At 43.4% G+C, this 18,733-nt stretch overlaps 1 protein-coding gene across 7 annotated transcripts in view; it reads right to left on the bottom strand.

Annotated features, from left to right (window-relative positions):
- Positions 1-4,751: 4,751 nt before the first annotated feature.
- The window catches only part of NEK5 (NIMA related kinase 5), a 171,644-nt gene continuing 157,662 nt past the window's right edge, over positions 4,752-18,733 (bottom strand). For 4 of the 7 annotated variants that reach the window (XM_073583292.1, XM_073583294.1, XM_073583293.1 and 1 more), the window contains 8 exons: positions 15,494-15,589; positions 14,916-14,996; positions 14,065-14,139; positions 13,115-13,202; positions 10,964-11,116; positions 8,334-8,450; positions 6,272-6,380; positions 4,752-5,808 (listed from right to left, as the gene is read on the bottom strand). In XM_073583292.1, the coding sequence (XP_073439393.1) occupies positions 5,439-5,808; positions 6,272-6,380; positions 8,334-8,450; positions 10,964-11,116; positions 13,115-13,202; positions 14,065-14,139; positions 14,916-14,996; positions 15,494-15,589 (1,089 nt within the window). In that variant the 3' untranslated portion in view covers positions 4,752-5,438. Of the gene's footprint in view, positions 5,809-6,271; positions 6,381-6,486; positions 7,723-8,333; positions 8,451-10,963; positions 11,117-13,114; positions 13,203-14,064; positions 14,140-14,915; positions 14,997-15,493; positions 15,590-18,733 lie in introns of those variants that run through there. The other 3 variants (XM_073583295.1, XM_073583298.1, XM_073583297.1) reach the window with 3 other exon arrangements.

Here is an 18,733-nt window from a genome sequence, read left to right as displayed (position 1 = left end):
GTCTGACTCCAAACTCCACTATGGTGAAGACCAAAGAGCTGTCAAAGGACACCAGAAACAAAATTGTAGCCCTGCACCAGGCTGGGAAGACTGAATCTGCAATAGCCAACCAGCTTGGAGTGAAGAAATCAACTGTGGGAGCAATAATTAGAAAATGGAAGACATACAAGACCACTGATAATCTCCCTCGATCTGGTGCTCCCCGCAAAATCCCACCCCGTGGGGTCAGAATGATCACAAGAACGGTGAGCAAAAATCCCAGAACCACGCGGGGGGACCTAGTGAATGAACTGCAGAGAGCTGGGACCAATGTAACAAGGCCTACCATAAGTAACACACTACGCCACCATGGACTCAGATCCTGCAGTGCCACACGTGTCCCACTGCTTAAGCCTGTACATGTCCGGGCCCGTCTGAAGTTTGCTAGAGAGCATTTGGATGATCCAGAGGAGTTTTGGGAGAATGTCCTATGGTCTGATGAAACCAAACTGGAACTGTTTGGTAGAAACACAACTTGTCGTGTTTGGAGGAAAAAGAATACTGAGTTGCATCCATCAAACACCATACCTACTGTAAAGCATGGTGGTGGAAACATCATGCTTTGGGGCTGTTTCTCTGCAAAGGGGCCAGGACGACTGATCCGGGTACATGAAAGAATGAATGGGGCCATGTATCGTGAGATTTTGAGTGCAAACCTCCTTCCATCAGCAAGGGCATTGAAGATGAAACGTGGCTGGGTCTTTCAACATGACAATGATCCAAAGCACACCGCCAGGGCAGCGAAGGAGTGGCTTCGTAAGAAGCATTTCAAGGTCCTGGAGTGGCCTAGCCAGTCTCCAGATCTCAACCCTATAGAAAACTTTTGGAGTGAGTTGAAAGTCCGTGTTGCCAAGCGAAAAGCCAAAAACATCACTGCTCTAGAGGAGATCTGCATGGAGAAATGGGCCAACATACCAACAACAGTGTGTGGCAACCTTGTGAAGACTTACAGAAAACGTTTGACCTCTGTCATTGCCAACAAAGGATATATCACAAAGTATTGAGATGAAATTTTGTTTCTGACCAAATACTTATTTTCCACCATAATATGCAAATAAAATGAAAAAAAAACAGACAATGTGATTTTCTGGATTTTTTTTTCTCAGTTTGTCTCCCATAGTTGAGGTCTACCTATGATGTAAATTACAGACGCCTCTCATCTTTTTAAGTGGTGGAACTTGCACTATTGCTGACTGACTAAATACTTTTTTTCCCCACTGTACATGAAGTACAAAAGCCTGAGTTGCCCTCAGAGATAAAACCTAAGGTTCGGCCATGAAACCTGCAACCAAAAAGGAATTCTTTGTATTGCAAAGCCACAAAGAAACAAAATAGATTGCATAACAATAGATGGTGAAGAGTAACAGAATAAATATGATTTACTTATATCTTGTAGTATGTGCTACGTCCCCTGCTGAGCACAATTTTACTGTTTACAGAGAAGAATTTGAGTGATCTGTTTTATATTATAGAGTGAAACCCACAATTGTGCCGGTTGTTCCTGTCATCTCGGCAGACATATTCCTCACCACTGCAGCTGTAATGTAGTAATGTGGGATTGCATTTCCAAAATCATGTACAGGCAGGTTTCAGCCACCCGCATTGTAGCCCATTTTAGATTCTGTGTAAAGCTAGCCATGTAAAAGACCTTGAAAAAAATACTCATACCCCGTGAACTTTTCCACATTTCTTATGTTACACCCACAAACTTTAAACATATTTTATTGGGATTTTATGTGATACCAACACTAAGTAGCAAGTATTAGTGAAGTGCAAAGGAAATTATACAAGGTTTTTAACATATTTTAAAACTTTAGATCTGAAAATTGTGATTTGTGGAGAATATGGCTAAGGGCTCGCTCACATCAGATGAGTAGTAGAGTAGTAGCCGATGTTTCATCGTATAGCACTCAAACCAATGTTATTCTATGGGGCAGTGCTGATCAGTGTTTTTTTCTCATGCCAACTTGGCATAAGAACAAGAAAATTGAAGCATGCTGCAATTTGCAGTGCAGATCGGATGGCACGCACCCATAGATTTAAATAGGTGCATGTCATCCAAGTACAGTCTGATTTCCGCAGACTCAGACAATGGAAAAGATGCAGAAATTAAGTGTTAGGCATCGAGTTTCCCCCACTGCACAGGGGGAATCTCAAGCCATGTCCTCTGCGGTCTCCCATTTCTCTGCAGCTGCAGAGATTTCTGCTCAACAGAGACGTCGGTCCAGGCGTCTTGCCCAGGCTGATGCTAGGCGTCTGGTTGCTCCTTCAGGCTCTGCTGTAACTCAATGTTTGAGTCAGCAGCAAGCAGACGCTCCAGGGACTAAGTCCTGTATTTTGCATACTGAGCATGCCCGTGGGACGACCTCTCATTGGAGGTCTGAGGTCACATGCGCAGGTCCCATTCCTGCTCGGATTGGTCCACTGGGAAGGTCCCGGAAGGACGCCGCTTTAAAAGAGTTGCATGGCCTCTCGGCCATGCGCTAGTATAGACTCTAATTGTTATTTGTGTGTATGAAGATGGATGCATGTATCTGGTTACTGACTCATTAAGATTCCCTCCCTCTGGTTGTGTTTGTGTTAGGGATTCAGTGTTAGAGTCAGCGCCTGTCAGTGGCTAAGCTATACGCCACAGTGCATCCCAGTCCTCTGCACTACCTAGCATCCGACTGTGCCTCCCTGCTCAGGGCACTGTTGTACCACGCCAGGTAGCAGTAACAGCCAGTGCAACGCCGTGCGCACCTCTAACGCTTTCCTCCCCACCCCGGGTGGTTAGTGGCGTCCGCCGAAGCCGTACTGTGCGCAATTGTATATATTCTCCCCTTTTGCTGGCACCGCAGCAGCGACACCGAGCGCTGATGGTCTAGAGGAGCTCGAGTCCGGTGCCTCCGGGACAGAGCTCTGTGACCTCTAATTAGCGCTCACTCAGCCGAGCTCTGCGAGTTCAACAGGCTCCAGCATTTCTTTAGTGGCTCTGTGAAGCAACAGAGTTCGCTTCCATTCACACTGGGTGAAGGTAACCCACGTGTGAGCAAGCGTTCATCCACCATCTAGTTCCGCCATTACTCAGCAGCAGGTTCCATCTCTGCACTGTGGACCCCGGGCTGCCTACACACCTCATATCTCCTTTTATGTTATTTGGTGCGTTCAAGCAAGCCCTAACATTAAGTTCTCCATCTTCTACTGTGTCCTGATTTTCTCATATGAGAGAATCTGATCACACTAAGGTGACAGTCTGCGCAAACTCAGAGTAGAGTTTTAGCAGTGTGTCATTAAAATAATGATACAGGAAAGATGTATATCTTCGTACCGTGTTAGCCAGTAGATAGAAAAATATTCAGGTTTGAGAGTCCTCAGTAGTTGATACCTTTTAATGGCTAACTGAAAAGATGGTAACACATTGCAAGCTTTCGAGACTACTCAGGTCTCTTCATCAGGCTAGACTAATACAAAATCTGAAGTCACATGTGTCGCATGGATTTATGTCTTTTTACATCAATTAAGGAATTTCCTTTTAAAACCTTGCGGGGCATCACAACACAGAACTAGACCCCAATCAGAGGACCATAAAACATCCAGACTCCTTATCTATGAACTGGTCCAATGTTTATATTTATGTTTCTCCCTCTCCCATATTGATAGTTCTGCTTCACGTCACTTGTCTTATCTATTGCATTTTTTCTAGGCTGTATTGTGCATAAATATGTGACTTCAGATTTTGTATTTGTCTAGCCTGATGAAGAGACCTGAGTAGTCTCGAAAGCTTGCAATGTATTACCATCTTTTCAGTTAGCCATTAAAAGGTATCAACTACTGGGGACAATCAATCCTGAATATTTTTCATTAAAATAATTGATTCAATTCTCTCACAGAGAGAATATAAGATTGTGGGACCCTGGCTTAATAATTGTCCTGTAGACATTTTCTCACCTGAGCTTTTAGAGCTTAGGCTATTTTGTTTTATAACCTAACCCTGCTTTACTCCTCTCCACAACTTTATCCCTGACCTGTCTGGGGTGTTCCTTGGTTTTCATGATACTGTTAGATCCTAATGTTCTCAAACATCTGAGGCCTTCAGAGAACAGCTGTAGTTATACTGAGAATAAATTACACACGTGGACTCAATTTACTAATTATGTGAATTTTTTAGGTAATTGGTCACTTAGGATGTTATTTAGGGGTATCAGATTATGGGGGAGTTGAATACAAATGCACGTCACAATTTTCAGATTTATATTTTTAAAATAATTAGAAAACCATGTATCATTTCCTTTACACTTCACAAATATTTGCGACTTTATGTTTGTATATGATATAAAATCCCAATAAAATACATTTAAGTTTGTGGGGTAATGTCAAAAAAAGTGGAAACGTTCACAGGGTATGAATAATTTTTCAAGGCACTGTACATTCATTAAATCTGTGAACAACATTTATTTGGCTTGATGATATTTCACCATAATCCTACATGCTTAGCTCAACTGAGCATGCATGTTTATTTCCATAGAAAGAGCTAGCTAATTTTCTGCAGGTACAAATGAATGGGCATGGTAAAATCTAATATGCCTTACAAATATGATGGGTGAATTAGAATGAATAATGAAAGAAAAAGTGTTAACGGAAACATCGCAAGATGGCATAATTGGGCAGTTATAGGGAATCTGTCAGTGGTTGAACCAAGAGACAATACACCTAGTCCTGTAGTGATAATCTCCTGTTGATAAAACACTGATTTTATTGAAACTACAATAAGCAGACCAGTAACTACTAAAAAGAAAAGAGGGGAAACAAAAATCAACTAAATGCTTTCTTCTTTAAGTCATTTATAAGGATAAAGTAATTTCTTCATTAAAGGGTGTTACTTTTCATACACTGACCTGACAATACAACTTCTAAAGATCCTGGGTTACAGAGGTGGATGATGAGGTCTAATCCAAAGGGCCTGTACTTGTAAAGTGACTCGGAGGTGTGGTGACACAATCACAATTCATCTCCTATCCACATGATGAATAATAAGTTACTGATTGTCCACTTGGATCCACATGAGAATGAAGGTCCTAATCCCCTGTGCGAATGGAGCAGTGTTCAAGCCTGTGCAGTGCCACTCTGTTCATTGTCCATGGGACTGATGCAGAACACTGGGAAGAGGCACTGTGCTTGCACCACCACTGCTCCTTTCACGCAGGGAACTCCGAGACCCCAGATCCCGTGATCCCTATAGTGGGAGATCCAATTACCACCAATTTATCACTTATTCTGGGGATGGATGAGAAGTTGTGATTGTGACACAACCCTTTTATTTATTTGTGACGATCGGGGTGAATATAGTCTCACATTTTGGTAATTTTTTTCCCATTGACTTATTATATTTCAGTGCATTAACTTCATAATTGCATTATCTATTCTACAGAACAAATAGGGGACTGTGCGGAGCCTTTACTGGCAGGATCTGATACATCTGTCACCTCATCAGTCTGTCTCTCTACGGAAATCCCTGCAGCCTGGTTATTCTCCGTGGCCCTCCCAGCTGTAGAGCAGTCCTGCTGATTCTCAACGTCTTCTGCTTTCTTTGGTGATGTGTGGTCCTCCTTGGCCGCTTCTATGTTATCTCGCCTTATCATATTTTGGCTGGCACTGTCCACAGAAGTATTGTCACCGGTTTCCTTTTCATCTTTATCTTCACTATTATCGCTCTCATCATCTCTGGGCATTAGAACCTTTTCCATCATGTCTATAATCTCCAGTTCATCATCAGACTCTTCAAAGGTGCTGGGTAAAAAAAAGAGCAATACATGAATCAGAGCTGACCATCATAAGTAACCATCATACATCCCATGAAGGACAACACCTCACATGTAATGGGGCTGCTGGAGAGGAACGTAGCCCTTATTGGTGTGTCCGGACTCCCCTCTCCAAAAGCACTACATTGTTAGCAAGCCAACGGTGAGGACCTAGACCAGGTCTCTTCAGTTATTTTATGGTATTGTAATGAGGGGACTTTAATTTTGGCTATGAATCTCATCTGTCTTCTATGTATGTCTGCCGCTTCTCATGTCAATGTTATCTTGCAGAACATCTTCTGACGTTTTAAAGGTAAAGTACTTTTTACTAAGAAAATGACAGATGGCAAGTTACCTTAAGTTCAATAGTTAGTTTTACTTGCATATTGAGGCAGTTATTAGTAGGGTTGTATGTGGCATAGTTTTTTTTATGACGCTCGTATTACACCTACGTGTCTTCATCATCAGATCGTGGCTCAAACCGTTCTTCATCCAAATCATCAGATGCTTCGTCTTCCTCTGGTTCTTTGGCGGCTGGAGGCCATTGCTTCAGTGTTGCATCTAGACACACAATAGTTTAAAGAATCTATTAAATGTTAGCAAATTTGTTTTCCCACAAGATTCAGCCTTGAAAACTCAGCAGTCACCTTTCCACACTTCTCCATGACATAGTTCCTTTATTTTTATTTAGAACATGTTACTCTACCTACTGCCAGATCAAGAACACAAAGTTAATCTACAAATTACCAAATTGCAACTTTTATCATAATTTTCATACTAAAAATGATACAAACAACAGATGTGCCAAGAGTGAAATATAAAAAAATATAACTTGCAGCGACATCATATTGCTCATCCTATTACTTACCATATAGTTGTCCATGTGCACTCTGGGTTATGCTTATACTGTTATCAGTGGTAGCTTAAAGGAGGTTTCCGATTTCAGAAAAACCATGCTGTTTTTTTAAGCAATCTGTGCTTTACTCACCTTCCCAGGTCTAGTGCTAAGTCTACTACTACTTTTGGAGACTGTTATGGTTTGCAGCACTAACGTCATGTCCACAGTGCTGCAGACAATGGCTGACGGCACAAGCCGCTCGTATCTGCTGAGCTAACTGATTGGCTGCCCCACTGCCGACATGACATCAGTGCTGCAGACCGTGACATCTGCAGGGATCAGTGATGGAGACTCAGTGCTGGACCCAGGGAAGGTGAATACACAACAGGTTTGTGTTTGTTTGTTTTTTTTTATAAAAACTACAGATGGAGATTAAGTGTTTTCACAAACCAGAAAACCCCTTTAAAGTAACAAAATACAGAACGGCACTACATTTTGTGAACGTTTTTAGGACATCCATTGTACATATGCAAAAGTTTATAGTAAATGTCATGCTGCCTATATTTCAATGCTGACAGGCTCGCTCCTACTGAAAAGCATCTGTTGTATTTTTTAATGTAGTTAAAATGGTGTTCAAGTTTGAAAGCTATATCCTATCCAAAGGTGGGGTCAGACCACCATGGCTCCCACCAGTCCTGAGAACTGGGGCACTGAAGAGCCCAGGCTGAATAGAGCAGAATTGATCATGCATAATGCCTCTCCATTCATTCTAATAAGAGCACTGAAGATCAAATCTCTGGATCTGGCAGCATGAAACTGATCCCAGGTTCCATTTAATTAGTCAGGTCCAGCTTGGTGCAGAGAATGACAAGGTGGATTTTCATTGCTTAAAAAAACACGTGTCCATGTAAGACAGGCCAAGCCCAGATCACAGTAGGCGTATAGGAGACAGGAGACCAGGGATCAGTCTGTGTATTGCATAGCAGAAGCCTGAATCCAAGAGATCCATCTCTGGAAAAGCACACTAGGGAAGCTCGAATGCACATTCTGGAAGTTCCCCATGGCCTGCAGGAAGGGAGAGAGGAAGAGTTTGGTAAAAATTAAGAGTTGGGTGAACGGAGTAGCAGCATTAAAGGAGTTGTCCACTTTATCTTTATTTTAATGTGTTTGGGACAGGAATTTGTAGCACGTACTAACCCTCAAGTATTACAGGATCTCCTCCTTTCTGAGGCACTGTCTACTTGTTCATGCCACCTTCCTCACAGACTGCAGCTATCCTGCTCTCAAAATGGCAAGTGATGGAGGGATATGTGACCAGACCAGTCTATCAGCCTCTTGTAATTAAAAAACAGCTTTCCTAAGGAAGGATGGACCTGATGGACAGGTTTGGCCACTTGCTCCTCAATTAGCAGCCATCTTGAGTGTTGCGTGGTCTATGAGGAAGATGGCACTGACAAGTGGGCACTGCTTTACAATGGAGGAGAACCTGTAATACTTACCTATTAGTAAGTACCACAAACAATGTCCCCAACAAATTTGTGAAAAAAAAGATAAAGTGGACAACCCTTTAACAGAACAAAAATACCCAAATAAGGAGGTGATCAAAATGTTGTTGGCAGAAAGCTTCTCCAGTAATTTTAATAGTATGACTTAGAGTAAAACACACAAATGTGTACCTTGGATAATTTCTCCAGGGGCAATGGAGTCATCCATATCTGCTGCCTCCAAGGCTCTCATCAGGGTTTGTGGTGCCTCGTGTCTCCAGTGCTTCATGTTTTCTGAGAGATGATCTTCTTTATCGAAGTAAAACATAAGAGAATAATAAGAAACATATCCATTTGTATAGCACGGGGCAATGACTTCTTTCTACATAATGAGATAGCTGGTACCAAAAAGCTAGGGATACATTTTGGAATATACCGAGGTGCTTGAATGTTTCTGAACCCTTCAGAATTTTCCATCTTTCAGCATAAATTTAACCTAAAATTATATCAGATTTTCACATAAGTCTTAAAAGTAAATAAAGAGAACCAAAACAAATGAGTCACAAATTTTTTATTCAAGAAAATGATCCAATATTCACATATCTGTGGGCGACAAAAGTATGTGAGCATTTTCTTTTAGTATCTGGTGTGATCCCCTTGGATTGCAGAAACTTTAACCCATTCCTCTCTACAAAACATCTTCAACCCTCCTATGTTAATGTTTTTTCCCATAAACTGCTCACTTTAGGTCCTTCCACATCATTTCTATAAGATTAAGATAAGGGCTGTAACTTGGCCATCCCAAAACATTAACTTTGTTCTCCTTTAACCTTCTTTTGTACAACAACTTGTGTGCCTTGTATCGTTGTCTGGCTGCATGACTCACATTCTCTTCACATTCAGCTCATGGACAGATGTCCTGACATTTTCCTTTAGAATCTGCTGATAGAAATCATAAGCCATTGCTCTATCAAAGACAGGAAGTCATACTGGCCTCGATTCAGCTAAACCATGATTACAACCACTGTATATGCTGTTTATGCTGTAATGCAGTACTTTTCTTTCCTCAAACATAATTAAACCAAAAAGCTATTTTGCCCTCAACCTTCTGGCTTGATCTGCTGATTGTCAGCAATGTTCTTTTTTGTTCCTTTCAATCTTGCTATGAACATCATTGTTATCCATGTCCTCCTGATGGTGGACTCATGAACATTAGCTAATGTGAGAGGCCTGTAGTTGCGTAGAGGTTCTCTTGGGTTCCTTTGTGATTTTACGGACTATAATATGGCTTGCTTTTGGAGTTATCATCTTTGCTAGTCCATCATTTCTAGGGAGAGTAATAATAGTCTAGAATTTCCTCCATGTGTACAAAATATGTCGGTCTGTGGATTGTTAGAGTACAAACTCTTTAGAGATGGTTTTCTAACCTTCTCTAACCTGATGAGTATCAATGATTTTTCTTCTAAAGGCCCCGTTACACGCATCAATATGTCCCAGCGATCCCACCAACGATCCGACGTGGATGGGATCGCTGGGACATAGTTAGACAGACCCACCAGTGATCGGGACCAGCAAGCACGTTGGTATCCAAGGTAAACAGCGGGTAACTAAGAGCCGCGTGGCTCTTAGATACTCACTGTTTACATTGGAAACAAGCTCCCAGCGTCGCTGATCGTTGGTCTCTCGCTGTCACATGCAGCGATGCGCGCTAGGCAGCGGGAGACCAATGATCAAAAAATGGCCCAGGACGTTGGAGCGCGATCAGCGATACCCGGCAGGGGGGTCGGTCGCTGATACATGTCACACACAGCGGTATCACTGGCGAAATCGCTGTGTGTGACGTGGCCTTAAAGTTCTCAGAAATCTTCTTTGCTCCTGGCATGATAAAATTGCACAAAATGGGCTATAAAGATCAGAGTTTGATAAATCCCTGCTCTATAAATATACCAGGTCACTAACTCACATCTGATTGTCATGCTATTGGTTGAAAACACCAGACTAGTTATTTACTAAAGGTTCATATGCTTTTACCACTCAAAGGGCAGAGGCACACTGGCGTATTTTTCGTCCAAGAATCGGATTGTAAAACTCGCACTGGCTGTCTGCTCTCCTGACCTGAGCTTGACAGCGGCATAGTAATCCGTCATGCTCAGTTCAGGAGAGGTGCCGGCCAGTCCGTTCAGTGGGAAGCGATTATCGCAGGAGAAATACACCAGTGTGACTCTGCCCAAACCTGTTTTATTGGATCATTTTTATCATCTAAAAATGGTAAAGTGTAATATGTAATATTTTTGACTCCATTGTTTTAATTGGTTCTCTTCATCTACTTTTAGGACTTGTGTGAAAAACTGATGTAGTTTTAGGTAAAATTTCTAAAGGGTTCACAAACTTTCAAGCAACACTATATCAACACAACAAATTGTATAACAAATATAGCAAATATTTCATATAAATAACAAATCGTACAATTGGATAATTTTGTGATTGGAAAAATTTACCGTCTCTGCCTAGGATTTTTGCAAAAGCTAACTTGGAAAGGGGGAGGGGAATTTTTTTTCGAAACAGGTTCATCAACATTAAAGAAAATAAATACATTTTGCATGGTTCATGACTTTTTTTTAAATGTAAGAAAATAGTGAAAATTTTGTTTCAAACCTAAAAATAACAATGACAACATTGTTTTCAAGCAGGTGGCACTTGCAATGATGGCATTTTATAACGACCTGGATATACCGTAGTTACACATCTTAAAAGTGTAGTGTAAGATGTAAAAAAAAAAAGCTTAGTAAGAATTGATAAGATGTTACACTTTGACCTTTTACCTGCCATTGGCGAGTGGCAGAAATCTCCATCCCACATGGTGTCACCCATAGTGTTACACTCAGATTGGATGCCCAATCCTCGTAGATTACCAAGAAGTGTGTTAGGCTCTTTGGAGGTCCACCGTTTTCGATTTTTCACTAGATTTCCATCTCCTGTAATGTGAAAGAACATGGTTACATCTGCTATGGGATAAAGAGTATCTAACATAGACATCCTTATATGTCAGGGGGCCATAGGAACCAAAACTTGGGTACAGCGGATTCCTCTGCACCCCTAATAACTAGGAGGATAAATAGACATGAATCCCTAAAGCTATTTTCTACAATCCAGTGAAAAGCCATTTTAAAAGAATGTTCTAAAAAAATCAGACATTTCAAAACTAATGTTTTTGAATGAAATCTGTAACTTGCCCATCAGGCAATAATCATATACACTCACTGGCCACTTTATTAGGTACACCTGTCCAACTGTGTGTTAAGACTTAATTTCTAATCAGCCAATCACATGGCGGCAACTCAGTGCATTTAGGCATGTAGACATGGTCAAGACAATCTCCTGCAGTTCAAACCGAGCATCAGTATGGGGAAGAAAGGTGATTTGAGTGCCTTTGAACGTGGCATGATTGTTGGTGCCAGAAGGGCTGGTCTGAGTATTTCAGAAACTGCTGATCTACTGGGATTTTCACGCACAACCATCTCTAGGGTTTACAGAGAATGGTCCGAAAAAGAAAAAAAATCCAGTGAGCGGCAGTTCTGTGGCCGGAAATGCCTTGTTGATGCCAGAGGTCAGAGGAGAATGGGCATACTGGTTCGAGCTGATAGAAAGGCAACAGTGACTCAAATTGCCACCCGTTACAACCAAGGTAGGCAGAAGAGCATCTCTGAACGCACAGTGCGTCGAACTTTGAGGCAGATGGGCTACAGCAGCAGAAGACCACACTGGGTACCACTCCTCTCAGCTAAGAACAGGAAACTGAGGCTACAATTTGCACAAGCTCATCGAAATTGGACAGTAGAAGATTGGAAAAACTTTGCCTGGTCTGATGAGTCTCGATTTCTGCTGCGACATTCGGATGGTAGGGTCAGAATTTGGCGTAAACAACATGAAAGCATGGATCCATCCTGCCTTGTATCAACGGTTCAGGCTGGTGGTGGTGGTGTCATGGTGTGGGGAATTTTTTCTTGGCACTCTTTGGGCCCCTTGGTACCAATTGAGCATCGTTGCAACGCCACAGCCTACCTGAGTATTGTTGCTGACCATGTCCATCCCTTTATGACCACAATGTACCCAACATCTGATGGCTACTTTCAGCAGGATAATGCGCCATGTCATAAAGCTCGAATCATCTCAGATTGGTTTCTTGAACATGACAATGAGTTCACTGTACTCAAATGGCCTCCTCAGTCACCAGATCTCAATCCAATAGAGCATCTTTGGGATGTGGTGGAACGGGAGATTCGCATCAGGGATGTGCAGCCGACAAATCTGCGCCAACTGTGTGATGCCATCATGTCAATATGGTCCAAAATCTCTGAGGAATGCTTCCAGCACCTTGTTGAATCTCTGCCACGAAGAATTGAGGCAGTTCTGAAGGCAAAAGGGGGTCCAACCCGTTACTAGCATGGTGTACCTAATAAAGTGGCCAGTGAGTGTATAGTGCTGCATATATAAAAAGCATAGCATAAGGAGAGTAAACAAACACCGCCTAGGAGATAGCATGTACTCTATAGGGTACACATACCTTTGGATAGGTCATCAATATCAAACTGGTTCGGGTCCAACACCCAGCCCCCTCATCCATCAGCTGTTCCCAGTGCCGGTGGCAGCCAGATGTGAGCAGTTGCAGCGCTGTACAGTGCAGTTTCATCAACTGTGTAGTGGCAGCTGCTGGGAATCGCACACCTGCACCTATTTGTATAAATAGGAGTGAAGCTTCTTCACCCGGCTGTGGTCACTACATGGCTGACGGAGCTGGGCGCCTCTGCTCCACAACTGCTAACATCCGGTGGCACAAAGAACAGCTGATTGTTTGGTGGTGAAGGTGTCGCACCTGATCTGTTACTGATGACCTGTTTCAAAGATAGGCCAAATCAATATCAAAGTAATGGACAACCCTTTTAAATGAAGGGTTACATGTTACATGTCCTGACCTTGATCCACATAAATCTCCCGCCAGTTGGTGCCCTCTAATTTTTCACCATGATCAAAGGTTAACGTGTCATTCAGAGGATCGTTTTCCTGTAAAGTAATATTCAACATTTCCTTTAATATTAGCATCACAGAATTATAGCTACTAAGGCAAATAACAGTACTATGGGCGTACACTATACAGAAAAAAAAAGTATTGGGACCCGTAAATATTACACTTACAGGAGCTTTTATGGCATCCTATACTAAACCCAAAGGCTTTAATATGAAGTTGGTCATCACTTTGCAGATAAATAGCTAGCCAAAAGTGTGCAATGGGATTGATTTCAGGGCTCTGTGTAGTCACTCGTGTTATTCCACATCAAACTCCCCCAACCATGTTTTTATGGACTTTGCTTTTAAGCTATTAAGATTTCAGAACAGTTACACTAAGTAGCCTACGTCAACCCACAAAAAACATGTCCATAGCATCATTCCTCCTCCACCATACTTTACAGTTGCAAAATGCAGTCAGGCAAGTAACGTTCTCCAGCATTCACCAAACCCAGACTCATCCATCAGGGGACCTGATAGGGAAGCGAGATTCCATCACTCCACAGAACTAGTCCCTACTGCTTCAGAGTACAATGTCTGCTTGGTGATAAACCCATGGCGCTCAAGGGTAGACATTCGTGACCACCACAGATGATAATTGAACGGTCATATAATGCATAGATGCACAACGTTTCCCAGAGTGGAAGCAGCTATTATGCCCCTCAGTACTTGATCATAGAGAAGTTGAGTAGAGCACCACCTTGTATGGCCTCCAGTGCTAAGACAACCCCACGAAAGAGTGACTGGCCAGGGAGCACCATGCTGCATCCTACCTTACATAAGATATAAAGCAATGGTCCACAGTCACATAAACTGAAGTGTGAAAACCCCAGATTTATAGTAATAAAGTTGCTCTGACCTCTTCATTCTCTCTATAGGGACCATCAATCTGAATTTCTTCTGTGATGTCATTAATTTCGAACCTTAATCCACCCTAAAAATAGAAAACAATATTAAATATCATGGAGGATTTATTTCTCATTAGATACTATTGCTTCACTTATTAAATAATATTGCAGGAGCATCTTTACTTATAATTCTGCTTTGTGTCATTATTCTGTAATTTCCCAGGGAACATATAAATGAAGTGACAACTGGATGTTCCTCCTTGGTAGCCCAAAAGGTCCTTTTGTCTCATATAAGAATACAGGTACTACTAAAGACTTCTGATATTTGGTTGTCACGTTGGAGATTTGACGTTGGGGTCCACAAGGTTCAAGTTATGCCACCAACATGAGCATTAAAAAGCTAGGAAAAAAAGTCTAACATAATTACTGTCAAGATTCCCCGCTCCCACCCTTTACGACAACGTAACATATAGACCGCAGTGACAATGTAACGAGGCTACTGGCTGTAAGCTGTTGTAATGGTCATCTCTGTGATGTTTCATTTACAAGATGCAACATCTCGAGGCAACAACTGGGCAACGTGGCCATGTAACTTGACTGTACCGTGGACGAATGCACATTTTGTCACACCAGCAAGGAATTTTGAGAACATTATAAAAAAAACTATAATATTCTTAAAGGTAAAAACATAAAATCAAAACACTGGTATATGGTGGGAGGTAGGGGTTTCCATGACCCCTATTTCTAGGGCTCCATACATTTATGGGGTTACATCTGCATATCCTTCTCTAATCTCTCAGACCAGATGAGATACACAATTCGTTTTTTCATGTAAGGTGACAGTGGTGCAGACAGAATATACCTTTACTTTGTACTTTTCTTCCAGGGCTTTTTGCTCTTGTCGGTTTTGCTTGATGATCTCATTAAATTTTTGTTGCATCTCCTAGAATATATAAAACCGAGATCTTCATCAGCAGCATATGTAACATCTTTGCTCCTATATTTGTCTGTATCGTTCCCTATTTTATACAGGTTCAGGTGTACTTAAAACACTCTTTAAAGATAATTTATTTAGAATTCTTGAACTTATGGTACAAATGTGATAGTAAATCTACAAATTGCACTTACATAAAGGATAACAGACAAGTTATACCAAGTGTGCATTCCGTACCCTGTGTCTTGAATCTCTGTGTCAGAATTCCAGAGGTATCGAGAAGTACTGAAGGGCCTTGGTACAATGTCCCGAGTATCTGCCATGTACATGGTAGTAGGATTCTTTTTCTGCTATAATCCACAATCCTATGGTAGGGTCAACCTGGGTCAACCCAATAGCATTGCCTTGGTTCCCAACTATCAAATGCCATTTACAGAAGTGTGTTTATGTAGCCCCCCATAGACCCTAGAGCCCAGGTGCAATGACACCAGTGACTACACATTTACCTCAGTCGGTTCTTTTCCATCTGGTCGATCGGAAGGAAATTCTCCTTTGTTTCCTGGCTTTACAAGATAAGTCCCATCAGTTGCCTTAGGAGGTTCCTAGAAAGAGCCATATGATTTGCATACATTTCAATGCATTCTTATAGATTTTTACATAATATATAGTGTGTATTTATTCAATTTTATTGTACTCATTAGAAGTTATAGTCAACCTTGGGACAAATTATTATAAATATTAATATATTAATAACAGGGCTTATAATTCCTTCTATTTCCTTTAATAAACGTTTTCAAGGTCCTTTGTACCTCCAGGTCCTTAACACTAAGGGTAAAAACAAAATGGCAGCAATGCCCCTTTCTCTGACTTCACTACCAACTCACTAGCTACTGATTAAAGCTGTAATGTTGTGGGAATACAATGGGAACCTGGAAGTGGACCCTCTGGGTCATGGCTCCAGAGCCCCCGAGGATGAGCAAGCCAGGTGAAACCACCCCCTATACAGGGAGTGTTAGGGGCAGGCCCACGAGGGATGGAACCGCCACAGCCGGAGCCAAAGGGACGACCAGGGCTAAATACCAGGGAGACAGAGGCGAGGAATACGGGACACAGATGCACACAGGACTTCAGGGACCACAGAGCAAGGGAGGCAAGCAGGAACGGGAGCACTCGAGACTAACGGAGGCTGGAGGCTGTGGGAGAGAGGAAGAGAGGTAACTACCATACAGACAGGGGGTTCAGGCAAGGCGAACAGGGACAATGAAACACAGGGACGCTCAGACAGATAGCTGGGGTGGCCAGCCAGGAAGAGGCACACAGGGACAAGACCGAGACACAGTACGGAAACAGGTACACGAACAAGGAGGCTACCAGAGGCAGCGTAGGCAGACCAAAGGGTGAAAGCACCAAGGACACAGGAGAACGCACAGAGGGTACAGGGCCTGAGGACAGGGTAACGCAAGCGCAGGGACAGCGTCACTGCAGGAGATGTCAGGCGTCTTACCTGGCTTGACGCCGTGCTGAAGTACCCAGTGGGCGCTGCCATGTTGGGGGCGGAGCCACCGCGTCACAGCTCCCAGAGGTCCAAGCACTGGGGAAGGTGTCTGGCGCAGGCGCGCAGAGCTGACGCCGAGAACCCCGGATGTCAGGAGCGGGGATGCGTCGGGGAGCAGGAGCGCACCGGGAGGAGCGCAGAAGAGTTGCGGGACTGAGCCGGTAAGTATCAGAGGCGGCGGGGAGCGTGACAGTACCCCCCCTTTACTCCCCCTCTAACGCTGGAGAGAAATCTCATAATACGGGGAGCATTAATATTCTCTCGGGGTTCCCAAGACCTTTCCTCAGGACCAAAACCTCTCCAATCGACCAAAAACAAGGTTCTCCCTCTAACTGTCTTCATAGCAAGTATATCTTTCACCTCAAAGATATTATCAGTACTAAGTACTAGTCGGTTGGGGAGTTAGGGAAGGAGCCGAGTGAAAACGATTGAGGAGTGATACATGAAAGGCGTTGGGGATTCGCAGCGAGGCGGACAATTTCAACCTGTAGGTCACGTCACTGATGCAACTTAAAATTTCAAAGGGGCCAATGTAACGAGGACCTAACTTTTAGGAGGGAATTTTCAGCCTCATGTATCGTGAGGACAGCCAGACCTTATCTCCTGGGAGGTATGGAGGAGCGTCCAAACGTTTTTTATTGGCATACCTCTTCATTCTGCTACTGGCCCTTTTGAGCGCCTCCTTGGTCTCTCTCCAGATCTTAGAGAAGTCTGTGGAGACGGAGTCCGCTGCCGGTACACCCGAGGTGGGGGAAACAGGAAGGGAGATGCCGGGATGTTGACCAAAAACTATGAAAAAGGGAGACTTGGAGGAGGCTTCACTGGGATGATTATTGTAGGCGAATTCTGCCCATGGAAGAAGAGGGACCCTGGTGGGCATTGGAAAAATGCCGGAGGTAGGATGTTAGAGCCTGGTTGACTCGCTCTACTTGCCCGTTCGACTGGCGATGATAAGCTGAGGAAAAATCTAGAGTGATCTTCATCAATCCGGAGAGAGCTTGCCAAAAACGGAAAGTGAACTGGACCCCTCGGTCCGAAACAATATGCTGAGGAAAGCCATGGAGTTGGAAGACGTGGAGCTAGAAAATTCTTGCCAACTCAGGGGCAGAAGGCAGACCTGGCAAAGGAATGAAGTGGGCCATTTTGGAAAACCAATCTATGACCACCAAGATCACAGTGCATTTTGAGAAAGGAGGTAAATCGGTGATGAAGTCCATAGAAATGTGGCTCCACGGGGCCGAAGGCACCGGCAACGGGTGTAGGAGTCCCGAAGGAAGTTGTCTAGGGACTTTGTTTCTGGCACAAGAGGGACAGGAGGCGATGAATTCCAACACGTCTCGGCGAAGCGAAGGCCACCAATAATGGCGGGAGACGAGAGAGAGGGTTTTCTTGACTCCGGCATGCACAGAAAACTTTGAGGAATGACTCCAACGTAAGACTTTTAGCCTGTCTCCAGTTGGAACAAAGGTTTTACCGGGTGGTAAAGTGACTAGGCTTAGCCACGGAGCCACGGTGAGGATTTTGGCCGGATCGATAATATGCGTAGGTCCATCCTTACTGTCCATTGGCAGAAATGACCGGGAGAGGGCGTCAGCCTTGATGTTCTTATTCCCTGGTCGAATGGTCGAAAGTGAAGTTCGAAATCGAAGCGCCCGAAGAACAAAGACCACCTGGCTTGTCGTGGGTTGAGCCTTTGGGCGAACTGAATATACGCCAAATTTTTATGATCCGTGAAGATGATGAAAGGATAAATGGCCCCCTCAAGGAGATGACGCCACTCATCGAGGGCTAGCTTTATGGCTAGCAGCTCTCTATCTCCAATGGAATAATTTCGTTCAGGAGCGGAGAAAGCTTTGGAAAAGAATCACCAAGTGACCAGAGGAGGATTTCTGCAGAAGGACTGCTCCTGCTCCAACTGAAGATGCGTCCACCTCGAGGATGAACGGCCGATTACCATCGGGACGGTAGAGCACAGGATATTTCACGAATTCTTGTTTCAGAGCGTCGAAGGCGACCTCGGCGTCCGCGGGCCAGTGATTAGGATTGACCCCCTTGCGGACGAAAGCAGAAATAGGCTTGGTCAGAGAAGAAAAATGGGGAATAAATTGCCTATAATAATTGGCAAAGCCCATAAAACGCTGGATTGCCTTTACTCCAAGGGGGCGTGGCCAATCGAGGACGGCAGAGACTT

This window comes from Dendrobates tinctorius, unplaced genomic scaffold (assembly GCF_039654945.1).
Source record: "Dendrobates tinctorius isolate UK_male_01 unplaced genomic scaffold, ASM3965494v1 ptg000075l, whole genome shotgun sequence".
Lineage (NCBI taxonomy): Eukaryota > Metazoa > Chordata > Amphibia > Anura > Dendrobatidae > Dendrobates > Dendrobates tinctorius.
Note: the sequence above shows the minus strand (reverse complement) of the source record. Positions and strands in the feature narration are given on the sequence as shown.